The 14,440-nt window shown below is 54.0% G+C and overlaps 1 protein-coding gene across 1 annotated transcript; it reads right to left on the bottom strand.

Moving 5' to 3' along the window:
- Positions 1–10,430: 10,430 nt before the first annotated feature.
- Positions 10,431–14,434, bottom strand: LOC108584293 (SH3 domain and tetratricopeptide repeat-containing protein 1-like). Its single transcript, XM_031661440.1, has 2 exons — positions 13,948–14,434; positions 10,431–11,013 (listed from the first exon to the last, which is right to left on the bottom strand). Exons 1-2 carry the CDS (start codon positions 14,143–14,145, stop codon positions 10,870–10,872), a joined length of 342 nt encoding a protein of 113 aa, XP_031517300.1. The 5' UTR covers positions 14,146–14,434; the 3' UTR covers positions 10,431–10,869.
- Between the last annotated feature and the right edge of the window lie 6 nt (positions 14,435–14,440).

The following is a 14,440-nucleotide window of genomic DNA, read 5'->3' as shown; positions in this document are numbered from 1 at the left end:
TCACTCTCCCACAGATCTGGAGGGCAGGAGCCATGGACTGAGACCGGAGTGTTTGCTCCAGGAGAGGCCCTCGTGGCCCATTCAGGTGCCCAGAGCTGCGGGCCTTGCACGCCTTGTTCCCTGGCACCGCCTCTTCCCATGTGGATGTGCAGCATCCTGCTCCAGGGCCTTCAGCCTCTGCACCCCTCATCTGCCGATGCAGGTAGTGGCACTTAGGGCCCACCTGGGTAGTCCTCAGAATTCACCTTTATCACCGCATGAGGGAACAGTTCCAGGTTCCAGGGATTGGGACCGGGATTCCTTTGGGGGTCGCTCTCCCGCCCATCACTGTGCCTGAATGTGATGCACACAGCGGCCAGCATATCCAGAGGCCCCAGGAGGACCTGGGGTGGCTGGAGCTAGAGCGGGACCTGGTGTCAGAACCAGGCGGAGCAGGGATTCTCGAGAAAGGCTTGACGTGTACTTGAAGTGAGCAAAGGGTTTTCAATGGATCAGATGAATGTTTTTTATAGATGGCTCTCCAGTCTGTGTGACAGATTGGAGGGTGCTGGGGTGAGAGCTGAAGTCCAGGTAGACGCTTTGCAGAGGCCCCGTGAGGTGGGGCCCAATAGGCACCCCCTCTCCTCCCCTTGGCTATTGGGAGCCATGGTGGACTCATAGCCTGTTTAGGATATTGTGAGTAATATTGTCTCCCGCTCTGGAAATAATGAACTCTTTCACAGACGGGTGTACACCTTCAGTGTATTGCTCAGGGAACAGTGATATAATTAATTATTAAACATCAAGAATCGATTGTAATAATTATCAATAATACTATTAATATTTTACCATTAATATGGATAATTATTTTAAATAGATGATGGATGACAAAAATTAATTTTTAATAATTATGTCATTTATTATTACTAATTTTTAATATTTTTTTGCCAGTATCACTTAGTATTGATTTAAGTAACATTAATTGTTGATATCATATTTTTTATTAATAGTGTTAATATTATTAATACTCATCGTTAATATTCTGAATCAGTATTAATATTTAGTATCTTTGTCATTATTAATGTCGATGATTACTAATTTTTATTATATTTATTAATATTAATAATTAATAGACTTGTTCCTGATATCCGGCAGGGAGAAGATGATATTACTCCCAATATCGCAGAAAGTGTACATTCCTCTATGATGTTGTTCCTAATAACCAGGGGGTAGAGGATGACATAATTGAATCTACCGCAGTGTTTTTACATCCTTTCGGTCATCTTGTTCCTTCTATCTAGGGTGCGAGAGGATGATATTACTCCCAATATCGCAAGGGGCGTGGACCTCCACTGTGATATTTTCCCTCACATCCAGCCGGGGAGAGGAAGATATTACTAATAGCCAGCCGGGAAGAGGAAGATATCATCCCCAATATCACAGGGATGTACATCCCCTTTTGATATTGTTCCTTATATCCTGGGATGGACAAGATAATACTAGTGGCAATATCGCAGGGATTTTACACACCCACTGTGCTATTGTTCCGAATAACATGATATGACTCTTAGTATCACAGGGGGGGTACATCCTCCTGTGATATTGTTTCTTATATTCAAGGGGAGAGAATGATATTACTCCCAATATCACAGGGGTTGTACACACCTCCTGCGATATTGTTCCTAATATCCCGAAGAGGAGAGCATAATATTACTCTCAATATCTCAGCGGGTGTACACCTCGTTTCTAATATTTTTCATAATATCCAAGATGGGAGAGGATGATAAGACTCCCAACATGCCAAGAAGTGTACAGCCGCCTGTGATATAGTTCCTAACATCCAGGTGGGGATAGGAGGATATTACTGCCCATATCGCACAAGTTGTAAAACCCCTTCGATATTTAGCCTACGAACCTGAGGGAAGAGGATGATATTACTCCCAATATCGAAGAAGGTGTACACCCCCCTGAGACACTGCACCCAACATCCACGTTGGGTGACGATGACAATATGCCCAATATAGCAAGGGATGTACACAATCCCTGGAATATTGTTCCTTATATCTAGAGTGGGAGAAGACGCTATTACTCCCAATAACGCAGGGGCTGTGGCTGTACACCCCTCCTGTGATATTATTCTTAATATCTTAGGCAAGAGAGGATGATACTACACCCAATGTCGCAGGGGGAGTACACCCACCCAGTGATGTTGTTCTTAATGTACTCCACCTCCCTCCACCAGGGATATCGTTTCTAATATCCAGGGGAAGAGAGGATAACATTATGCCCAATATTGCAGGGGAGTGTACACATCCTCTGTGATGTTGTTCCTAGTATCCAAAGGTAGAGACGATGATGTTACTGGCCATATCGCAGGGGGTGTACACCCTTCTGTGATATCGTTTTTGACATTCAGTGGGGGAGAGGATAACATGAATCCCAATATCTCTGAAGGTGTACAGACCCGTGTGATGTAGTTCCTAATTTACAGGGGAAAGAGAAGAATATTGCTCTCAATATCGCAGGGGGTGTAACCACCCTGCCCCCTGTATGTTGTTCCTAATATGCAGCGGGGTGGAGGCTGATAGTACTCCCAATATCCCAGAAGGTGCACACACACCTGTGATATCGTTCCTAATATCCAGCGGGAAAGAGGCTGATTTTACTTTCGATATCGCAGTGGGTGTACACCGCCCCCAACCCTGGGGTATCGTTCCTAATATCCAGGCGGGAACAAGATGACATGACTGACAATATCGAAGGGGGTGGACAACTCTTCTGTGATATGGTTCCTGATATCCAGGGGATGAATGGATGTTATTACTCCCAATAACGTAGGAACCGTACAGCCACCCTGGGATTTTGTCCTTAATAACCACAGGGGATAGGTGATATTACTACCAACATTGCAAGCGGTGTACACCCTCCTGTGATATTGTTTCTTATATCCAGGAAAGGAGAAGATGGTATTACTACCAATATTGAAGAGATATACAACCCCCATGGGATATTGTTCTAAAGATACAGGTTGAAAGAGGATGAGACTCCATCCAATATAACAAGGGGTGTACATCCCGCCTGTGATGTGAATCGTAAAACCTAGAAGAAGAGAGAATGACATTGCTTCCAAAAACACGGGGTGTACACCCACCCTGTGACATCGTTCCTGTCATCTAAAGGTAGAGATGATGATACTACTCCCACCACCAGAGAAGGTACACACCCCCCTGTGATATTGTTCCTCGTAACTTGGGGGAGAGCATGATATTACTTCCAGTATGACAGTGGCTTCACACCCAGTCTGTGATATTGGTTCTGCACACCAACTCTGTGCCCCTCGTTTCCCATGCGTTCTCTCCACACTTTTGGAACCTCGGGGGAGGCTTTGTCTTTGGTTACAGATGAAGAGATGAAGGGTCTGAGAGGTTAAGCAAGTTTGTTACTGGAAAGCGGTTCCGATCCAGACCCCAAGAGAGGTTTCTTGGATCTCACAGAAGAAAGAATTCGGGGCGAGTCCATAAAGTGAAAGCAAGTTTATTAGGAAAGAAAAGGAATAAAAGAATGGCTACTCTGGCCGGGCGCAGCGGCTCACTCCTGTAATCCTATAACTTTGGGATGCCGAGGCAGGTGGATCACCTGAGGTGAGAAGTTCGAGACCAGCCTGGTCCAACATGGCAAAACCCTGTCGCCACTAAAATACAAAAGATTAACTGGGCGTGGTGGCAGGTGTCTGTAATCCCAGCTACTAGGAAGGCTGAGGCAGGAGAATCGCTTGAACCCAGGAGGTGGAGGTTGTAGTGAGCCAAGATCACGCCACTGCATTCCAGTTCGGCCAACAGAGCGAGACTCCATCTCAAAAAAAAAAAAAAAAAAAAAAAAGAATGGCTGCTCCATAGGCAGAGTGGCCCCAAAGGCTGCTGGTTGCCCATTTTCATGGTTATTTCTTGATCATATGCTAAACAAGGTTTGGACTATTCATGAGTGTTCCAGGAAAGGGGTGGGCAATTCGCAGAACTGAGTTTCTGCCCTCCCTTCTGAGACCATGTAGGGTAACCTCCAGATGTTGCCATGGCATCTGTAAACTGTCGTGGCGCTGGTGGGAGTGTCTTGTAGCAGCTAATGCATTATAATTAGCATATAATGAGCCGTGAGGACAATCAGAGGTCACTCTCGTGGCCATCTTGGGTTTGGTGGGCTTTGGCCGACTTTACTGCAAACTGCTTTATCAGCAAGGTCTTTATGACCTGTATCTTGTGCCGACTTCCTATCTCATCCTGTGACTAAGAATGCCTAGCCTCCTGGGAATGCGGCCCAGCAGGTCTCAGCCTCCCTTTACCCAGCCCCCATTCAAGATGGAGTCGCTCTGGTTCACGTGCCTCTGACAAGTTGGCCTGGGTTGAGTGTTCCCTAGTGTGTGGTTGTTGGAGCTGTTCCTAGGAGTAAGAGGTATTTTCAGTAGGAAACAGGTCTCTGTTAGCCCGGGGGCTGGCACTCTGCCCCAGTATGTCGGCCTCATTTTAGTGGTGACAAAACTGGGGCTCAGAGACATCAACTCCCTCATCCCGAACCCCCAGACTGTCAGTGGTGGGCTGGGGTTTGAATGTGGGGCTTGAAGACCCATCATCTCCTCTGGTCCCCCAGTCTCTGCTGCCCAAGAGGAACAGGATCCCAGGATCCAGGCCCCTCATGGCACCAGCCAGGGTGGGTGGAGATGGGGAGGCAGAGTTCCAAAGCCCCCCGGACTCTGAAGCAGGTCAGGGACCAAGAGCAACCCGGACCTACGGGCCCCACCCCGAGAAGAATGGCTGCAGGCGCGGCCCAGCGGGCAGGAGGTCTGTGTCCTCAGTCAACGTGACGGCGCTTCCCGCTCCTCCAGCCAGGCCGTGCTGTCTTCACGTTTCCAATCATGCGGCCTCCTCTCCAATTCCCAAGCCCAACCCACAGAGACAGCGATCTGGGGTCTACATGAGGTTTGTCAGCAGCTCTGAGCTGCTGCTTCCCGCCAGCCCCGCGGCAGGTTCTGGAAAGCTCTCTGCTGCCCCATGGTGGGGAGGCTCAGGGTAGGGCTCTGGCTGCAAGCATGGGGTCCCAGAACCTCCTGGTTCTGTCACCTCTGCTGGGTGGAAAACCAACCCAGGACTGAACCAGCAGATGGGTGCCTGATTCCTTATTATCAGAGCTCCGCCCACTGGCAAGTCTCTCTCCGGACCTCAGTTTCCCCTTCCATTAAACGAGGGGCTTGGGGGATACCAAGGAGGGGTAACTGCTTAGTGAGGATGGGAGGTTTCTTCTGGGGAGATGAATACATTTTGAAACTAGATGGCGAGAGTGGTTGCACAGGACTGTGAATGCACAAATGCCACCACATTGTGTTGAAATAGTTAATTGCATGCGATGTGAAAGTCACCTCATTTAAAGTGTGTAAAAGAGGGGCCTGGGAGAGTGCAGTGTACGTGAGAATCACGTGGGACACCCATAGTCTCTGAACCTCGGTTTTCTTGCGTAAACTGGCAAAGAGACCGTGTGAGCTGTGTTCCCTGGGGCCAAGAGATTCCAAGAAGGAAAACCTGGGATTCCTGGGACTGGGATGAGGGCCGGGGGCCGGAAGGGGAGGGGCATGTGGGGATGGCTGGGGTCAGCCCAGATAAGGCTTTCAATACCGGGTAGCAGCGTCTACACAGGCGGAGATCCCTGCATCTCACTTCCCACAGGGCTGACCAGTGGCCAGAGGTGGGACTGGCCAGGCTCGGCCCAACCAAGTCTGGGAGCAGAGGACACTGAGTGAGGCATCCCCGTCGCCACCCTCACTGGCCTGTGGCTCTCCTGACACCACAAGAGAGGTCCAGGAGCTGACTTTGGGTCCTAATGGGGGACACCATCCAGGCTGCAGGCTGGCAGGGTGGTGTGGTGGTCAGTGTACTGGGCTCTGCGTCTCCGCCCCTACCTGCTGTGTGACGGTGGGCCAGACACCTAACCTCTCTGTGCCTCTATTTCTTCAATGGCGAACAGGGACACTAGCAGCCCCCACATCCGATCACAGTGGCCTGAAGATTAAAGGCAACGGCGGCACGAGACCTACAGCAAGAGCTCTGAGCAGGGAGAGCAGGGAGCTGCCCAGGGAGTTCCACCACCATCTCCCGTCTGGCCGCCGAGGAAACCGAGGCTCATGGTGACCTGGCCAGGTCTGTTGGACTCAGGGTCCTTCTCATCCCCAAGATCAGAGGGCTGCCACCAGGGGAGGAGCTGGCCCCTAGACACAGCCCAGGAAGCACACAGGGAAGGATGCCCTGGGGACTCGGAGCCTGTCTTCCCAGAGGCCGTTCCTGTCTCCAGGTCATTCCACATGTCCAGCCAATGCTGGCTCACCCCATGAGCCCCGAAGCCTGTGACACTGCTGTGGTCTCAGCTGCAGGAGGTTGGGACGACCCTGACACCCCTGGAAGCCTTCCTGAGTGTCCCTACGCCCCACTCACCCCAAGCCTCCTGCCCCAGTGCCACCCTCTCTGCAGGCAGTGGCTGCTTTCCCCATGGGCTGAGGTCAGGGCAGATCCTGCCTGCTCTGAGAGTTCCATGCAGGACCCATGGCTCCAAGCCACAGCAGGGGCACAGCGTTGAGTGACCCAGGCTCCCCTCTGGACCCTGTCCATGCTGACCATTTCCAGGCCCGCCACGGGACAGGCCAGGTACAAAACCATCTCACAGGTGTCCTCTCTGGCAATGTTCCCTGAAATATTGATGGAGTGTGACTCCCCAGACATCCACTCCTGTTTTCATTGCATGTTTGGCTCAAACTCACCATCCCTGGGTTGGGACTCCGTCTCCCAGACCTCCTCCTTGACCCTCCCATCCCCCACCCGGCTTCTCCCCAGGCACCTCCTCCACATGGGGGTCACCCAAGGGACCTCTCTAAGACCCATGCCTGGCCTGTTCCTCTTTACCATCTCAAGATGGCTCCCAGGGCCAATGAGAAAGTCCAAGATGCAGCAGTCCATTCCCTCACTGCCCCACCCCACACACGGAGCAGGGGCGTGAGAAGGCCCCGAGTCACCGCCACTGCTCATCCAATGTCCCCCGCCCAGCCGAACACTGGACTCTGTGCTGGGTGTGTGGCTGAGCCTAACGTCCTTGATCCCAGTCTGAGGGACCTGGGAGTGAACACTGACCACACAGGGTGGCCCGGGCTGTGGCAGAGGGAAGCCCAGGAGGCCCCAGACTCAGCCAGGGATGGAAGGCAAAGGCTTCCTGAAGGGGTGGGGGCTTCCCAACTAAACAGGAAGGAGCCAGCCAATGCATATGTCTCTGCGTGTGCCTGTGCGTGTTTGTGTGCCTGTGTGTGCATGTGCATTTGCGTGTGCATTTCCATGTGCCTGTAGTGTGTGAAGCAGCTAGTGAGTGGCAGGCTGAGCCAGGACACATCTAATCCACCCTATTCCAGGGCTCACTCTCACGTGTAGACTAAAGGGGACCCCATTTTAGAGGCAATCGGCAAAGATGCCCATTTACCTCTGCTTCTCTGCCAGCCTTCCAGGCCCCATCCAGCCCGGCTTTTTCTCCCACTCCTCTGGGCCCTGGGTCCAGAGCCTCCTATACAAGGAGGAGGGTGTAGCCTTGGAAAGACAGCCGCCCTTGGGGAATTCCGAGGGGGCCTCCCTGTGGGAAGCTGGCCTGCGCTGACAGCATAGTCACGATGAGGCCCAGAGGGCTGTGCATGGGAAGGAGGTGAAGGAGGCCTCTGCCCCTCGACCCCAACCGTGGACTTTGGCCTCTCAGGTACTACTTGGCCCTTTCCTTTCTCCTGGACAGGCGGAGTGGGCGGCAGGCTTGACCAAGAGAGATAAAGGCCTCTTCTGGGAGGTCCGTCCCCCTGGGTCCCAGGCGAGCCCCTGAGCAGTGAGCAGTGTCCCTCTGGGTCTGACACTTGGCACCTCCCTGTCTGGCTGGAACTTGGGAGGCCACAGAGACCACTTCTGATCACCAGGTGTCGCCTGTGGTGGGGGATACGGGGCAGGGTCTTAGGGCTGCCCCAGCTTCTCATGTTGTTCTAAGGCCCCCAAGATCTCGGCCCCTGGACTGGAGTGCCCTGGCCTCTCAGCCCCTAAGGAGCACTGACGCGGTGCCGGTGCGATGCTGAGGAGGGGTGGTGCCTGCTGGGCAGAGGGGTGGAGACACCCCAGGTCTGAGTCTGCCAGTCCCAGCTCTCCACCCCTGCAGGGCTGGGGGCAGAGGGAGCACAGCACCTCCCCTCGAGACAGACCCGACCCAGCAAGGTCTCAGCCTGGCTGGCAGGGGCCCCGCCCCACTACACCTGCCCTGAGCTGGGGTTTCCCTGTCTGTGAACCCAATGGTAAGACACTGGTCCCACCCCACCCTTCCTGGGTGGTGTGAAGATTCAAGGTGTCTCGGGACTCCAGGAAGGAGTTGCTCAGTGCAGGCTGGCACCCTGGGCAGGCTTCCTAGAGGAGGCGCCAGGATTTGGGTTGGATCTTGCAACGTGGATTCAATGTGAGGATGATGCCGTCCTCTGAAATGTCCTTCTCCCGACCCTGTTTTCTTTGTTAAATGCAACTTGACACTTGACTGTCAAGACTCAGTTTGGTGTCACCTCCTCCAGGAGGGCCCCCCTGACTACAATCCTCCTTCTTTACCCAGAGGCCACCATTGCCCACTCATGTGTCAGCCTCCCTGGCTGAGACTGAGTTCTTGAGGGTGGGGCCTGGCCATCTTGGGAGCTGGGTTGTATCTGCTAAGCTTGCTGGCTCCTCCAGCTGGGTGCAGAGCTCCAGGGAGGCCACTGGGCCATTCCTAAGGAAGGCTGGAACCCAGGCCTCTGGGGTGTGGGTGGAGATCCCACTCCAAGGGGTCTGGGAACACCCCAAGCCCTACCCCTGCCACCCACCTTCAGGTCATAGAAGATGATGTCACCGAGCACCAGGTACATGTTCACGTAGTAGAGGGTCTCCTCGTCGAACTCCAGCGGCGAGTTGCAGAGCTACAGGGCCTTGAGGTAGAAGTGCTCCGCCAGCTTGCCATGGCCCAGCCGGTGGTGCAGGGCGGCCAGCCGGTGGTAGGCCATGCGCTTGTTCAGCCGGTCCCCTGGGTGCAGGCCAAAGGGGCAGGTGTGAGGACGTGGCTCCCTGGGGCAGGGAGGGCACAGGCCCCTCAGGAGCAGGTATGCAGACCCCGGGCAGCACACCTGGCTTGCCTCCAGGCACCTGTGGTCACCTGGGCAGCTCTGGCCATTCCCTTCCAGGTTCCCAGACTCACTTTCCCATCTGCAAAGCAGAACTAATAAGGCCTGCCCCTGTCTACTGTGAGGCTTTGGCAAAGTCGGACTTGGATGGCCCAGCTCTGTGCCTACACATAGCCACCTGCCTTTGCTCACTGGTTTTAACCAGGAGAACCCAAAAGCCATGCAGTCCAGGTGCTCCCGGGCTCCCCGGCTCCAGGCAACCCACAGACGTGACATCCGACTCCTCCTGGGTGTGGCACGATCAGAGCCCCCTACCTTGGGGAGTCAGCTGCACACCTACTGTGTAATGGGCCACGGGGCACAAGGCGCTGGGGCATGTGGCCTGCCTAGGGTTCCCTGTCTCTGGAGGGGGACAGACGACCCTGGCACAGCACCAGGGGATGCCCGGCCTTAAGGGGCAGACTGCTGGAAGGGGAACTGGGATTTTATCAGCCAGAGAGCTGTGTGGTTGATGAGGGTGGGAAGGGCACAAGAGAAAGGGAATGTGCCACTCAGCCTGGCACATACAGGGACCAACGAGATGCCTGGCATGTCTGGAAGGCAGAGGGCACACTGGGCGGCCCTTGTGGTCAGCAGCGGGAACAGGCAGAGGAAGCAGAGCTCAGTCAGGCAGGGAGCTCTGTACTGCGTGAGAGACCTTGGGCTGTGCCCCACAGCCAGACGGGGAAGCCAGTTGGGCAGATCTGCCTGCCTGGACAGAGACCAGGAAAATCCAGCAGCTGTTTCAGCTCCTGGCCTGCAGACCTGGAGGCTGGGCTCTGGCAAAGTGTGGGTCCTGGCAGGGTGGGGGCTCAGGGGACTTACCCAGAGTGATGCTGAGTGCTAGGGCCATGTAGGCAAACTCCAAGACCTCCTGGGGCTTCTCCAGTGTGGCCAGGAGTGCCACCAGCTTGTTGCACAGCTGTAGCTGCAGCTCCACCTTGCGGTTGCCCGTAGTCACTCCAGGGGCAGGGCCTGGTCCTACCACACAGGCAGGTGGGGTCAGGTTTCCCACAGCACCCACCTTGCCCACAGCCCTCCTCAGAGCTCAAACATGTACTTGGAGCTTCCCACGCACCTCGACACAGCTCTGTGCTCTGGGATAACACACAGTTCAGACACCAAGTTGGGGGCTGAAGAGTCACCTGAGGCCCATCCAACTACACCCGACAGCCTCAGACCAACCTCTCCCACCTGGGCACTGGGGGTCTGACTGGGGGTAGCCAGCACTCCTCTCTGCTCTAAAAACACCACATTTATCTGTGCCCAGGGCTGAGCCACACCGTGAGCTCAGAGGAAGGGAGAAGTCATCCCACTTCGGGGTACATGCAGACCTGGGTCTCCCACTGATGCTGTGTGTCCTTTGACATGTCCCTGTGCCCCTCTGAGCCTCAGTTTCCTCATCTGGAAGATGGGGACAGGACTTCTCACTCATGGTTGCTTGAGGTCATCAGGTACAAGGGTAGAACCATTGTCACGTCCAGGCCCCGAGCGTTTGTCCCGGGCAGGGGCATGGTCAATATCATTCCCGGTGAGACCACTTTCATTAGTTTCCCGGAAACTCATCATGTGCATGGGTGGCCCTGCTTCCATTTGGGAGGCCTCTACCCTGCCACACCTGTGCCTCAGCCCTCCAGGTGCCCCACTGAGGCCCACCCACATCAGCCCACAGGCCAGCTCACCCAGTAGAAGGACATGCCTTCCTCCCGCTCCCAGGCCCCATTGAAGAAGATGTCTCCAGCTGCCTCAAACAGCTCCAGCCCCAGGTTGAGGTCGCCTGTGTACAGGTCCACATTCTGTGCCACCTGAAAGGAGACAGAAGTTCCCTCAAGACCCACACCTAGCGAGGTGGCTACGCGCACCTTTGCCAGGCTCCTTCCTCTCACACAGTACAGGTACACCTGAGCATTTTTCAGACCCTGTGCATTAGGGCTGCCCCCACCACTGGCATGAGGACAATGAACTGATGCACCTGAGTGCCAGGAGGTGACTGAGCAGCTGCAGCCCAGGAGCCCAATACCTGTGAATCCTACCACCAGGGCTAGCCCTAGCCCTAGCCCACTCCCCCTGCACTCAAAACAGTCTCCGTGGCCCCCAAACTGCTGGGATCCCAGCCTCTGGCTCCTTTCTGCATTGCCACATCCCTGCCACATCAGCAGTGTTTGTGGGTGGGCCTGGTCCCCTCTTGGCCATGAGCTCTTGATCCCTCTCCTCAGCTCAAGGAGGTATACAGCAGGTGCTCAATAATGAAAACTTCACCAGGCTCGTGGGCTTCACAATTTGTTCCAGATCACACTGTGTTTGGGAAAGCCTCTGAAAACAGCCACTATGATAGATTCATTTTGTAAGGAGATGTGCCACGTGTCGCTTGGAGCAAGTTCTTCTGTGTGTTAACTGAGTGGTCACATTATTTGAGCATGTGCTGTATACCAGCAGGTGCTGTGCACTGTAGAGGGGCTGCTACTGCCCTCAGGGAGAAGATGCTGGCCACCGGGAGGATGTGAGGGAACCAGTTGAGGGAGGAAAAGGCACATGAACAGGTGCCTCAGCAGTGGCTTTAGGAAACGAGTGGGTGGATGGATGAATGGATGAGGAGATGTAGACACATGGATGGAGGGATGGGTGTGTGGATAGATTAATGCTGGGATGGATGGACGGATCGGTGGTGGTGGATGGATGGTGGTGGAATGGAAGGAAACTGGATGAAGGTAGATAATGGATGGTAGATGGATAATGGATGGATAGATGGTGGATAGGCGAATGTATGGATAAAACAAATGGACAGATAGATGAATGGATGGATGGACATTGGTGGTGGATGGATGGAATGGATGGATGGATGGACGAATGGAATGGATGGATGGTGGATGGATGGAATGGAATGGATGGATGATGGAAGGATGGATGATGGATGGATGAACAGGTGGAATGGATGGATGATGGACAGATGAATGGAATAACAAGTGAATGGATGGATAAAAGGACGGATGAATGGATGGATGGATGGATGGATGGACAGATGAATGGAAGGATGGATGGATAGATGGATGAATCATGGATGGATGGAAGGATGAACAGGTGGATGGATGGTTGATAGAAGGATGAATGGATGGATGGATGGATGAACGGGTGAATGGATGGATGATAAAAGGACGGATGGATGAATGGACAGAAGGATGGATGATGGAAGGATGAACAGGTAAATGGATGGATGATGGAAGGATGAACGGACGAACAAATGGATGGAATGGTATGGAATGGAATGGATGATAAAGGGATGGATGGATGAACAGGTGAATGGGATGGATGGAAGGATGGATGGAAGGATGGAGCAGGCGAGTGGATGGATGGAAGAATGGAATAAAATAAAAGGATGAATGGATGGGTGGATGGACAGAGAGTGAACAGCACAGGGGCTCCTCCCATCCCTGCCACTCACCTGGATGTACAGGTCCACTAGCCTGCTCTGCCAAGAGGAGGTAATAGATCTTCCCTGCTTGCAGCCAGGCATGGCGCCTCCTTCCCCCTCTGAGGTCAACAGTCCCCAGATCTCTGTTTGGTGTAGTCCAGAGCGGGATTTGTAGGCCCTGAATCACTGAATCAGACGCAGGTGTCAGAACAAGGGCTCTCATCCTCCTGGAACCAGTCTGGCCCCGTGGGTCTGGTGACAGATGAATCTGGCATGTGACTGGGAACGGCTATTCTTGTGTGTGTGCAGGTTCTGCTCCTTCCCAGGCTGCTGGGAGGGCCAGGGTGACCACACACGGCATGGAAAAGATGAAGGACATCCTTCTGAGGGAATCGAGCATCATAAAAGCGCCCTGTGCAGGAGGAGTGTAAGTAACCATCTCCCTGCCTCCCAGATGGCCGTGTCTTCCAGACGCACCAGGAGCCGTTAGTGTTCAGAGGCTATCTAGGCCGATGGTTCTCAAGGTGTGCAGGCATCACAGTCACCCGGAGGCCTGTCCTTCTAGCTTGCTGGCCCTGCCCCCAGAGCTTCCGGCTCCACAGGCCTGGGGCAGGCCCTAGAACCCCACTCTGCCACAAACCCAGGTGACATGGATGCTGCTCTATTTCGTCCAGGGACTACACTTTGAGAAGCATGGCTCTACATCGGCCCATTTTTCTCTTCTGTGAACCTGAGGCCAAGCACTGAGCCAGTCTCCCAGGTCCCTATGGAATCTGGCTTAATTCTCTGCTCTCTCAGTAAGTCCAACACTTGAGGGGCTGTGACTGCAGCAATGTCACTGGGCCCTATGGGTGGGGTGGCCAGGGCCATGGTTACCCCACCAGGTCACCCCACCAGGTCAGGATGCTTGGAGGAAGCTGACTAGGCCAAATATGGGATGTGAGACCTTGAAACCCTGCCCCAGGGAAGTAGGAGACACAACTGGCTCTGTCTTCTGCGGGGAGAGAAGCCAGGCCACCGTGGTCACATTTAGAGGGACAGATGGAGGCCAGGAGTGAAGATTCGAGCAGAGCACAGGTAAGATGACAAAAGCCACCATGGTAAGGGAAAAGAGAACAGCCCAGAGTGCATGTACTGCCTCTGCTGGGAGTTAAGAATGACGCTTTGACCCAACAAGGAGGCGGATGGATGGATGATGGATGGATGGACAGAAGAATGGATGGATGGATGGAAGGATGAACAGGTAAATAAATGATGGAAGGATGAATGGATGGGTGGATAGACAGAGAGTGAACAGCACAGGGGTCCTCCTGCATCCCTTGCCACTCACCTGGATGTACAGGTCCACCAGCTCGCTCTGCCGCAGGACGTAATAGATCTTCCCTGCTTGCAGCCAGGCATGCGCCTCCTTCTCTTTCCTCTGGAGGTCAATGAAAATCCCCAGACTTCGTTTGGTGTAGTCCAGAGCGGATTTGTAGGCCCTGGAATCACTGGAATCAGACGCAGGTGTCAGAACAAGGGCTCTCATCCTCCTGGAACCAGTCTGCCTCCTCCCGTGGGTCTGGTGACAGATGAATCTGGCATGTGCAGACTTGTGTGTGCAGTGTTCTGCCCTTCCCAGGCTGCTGGGAGGGCCAGGGTGAACACACACGGCATGGAAAAGATGAAGGACATCCTTCTGAGGGAATCGAGCATCATGCTGCCCTGTGGCAGGAGGAGTGTGCTAGTCCATCTCCCCTGCCTCCCAGACATGGCCGGTGTCTTCTCCAGACGCACCAGGAGCCGTTAGTGTTCAGAGGCTATCTGGGCCGATGGTTCTCAAG

Source organism: Papio anubis, unplaced genomic scaffold (assembly GCF_008728515.1).
Source record: "Papio anubis isolate 15944 unplaced genomic scaffold, Panubis1.0 scaffold1544, whole genome shotgun sequence".
NCBI lineage: Eukaryota > Metazoa > Chordata > Mammalia > Primates > Cercopithecidae > Papio > Papio anubis.
This window is presented reverse-complemented; position numbering and strand designations above follow the sequence as displayed.

Bases quoted from the DNA above. Each gene is read 5' to 3' on its own strand.
- LOC108584293 (XM_031661440.1), bottom strand. From the start codon at position 14,145: ATGAGAGCCCTTGTTCTGACACCTGCGTCTGATTCCAGTGATTCCAGG. The intron at 11,014-13,947 runs GTGAGTGGCAAG...GTCTCCTTTCAG, and splicing joins TGGTGGACCTGTACATCCAG to GTGGCACAGAATGTGGACCT.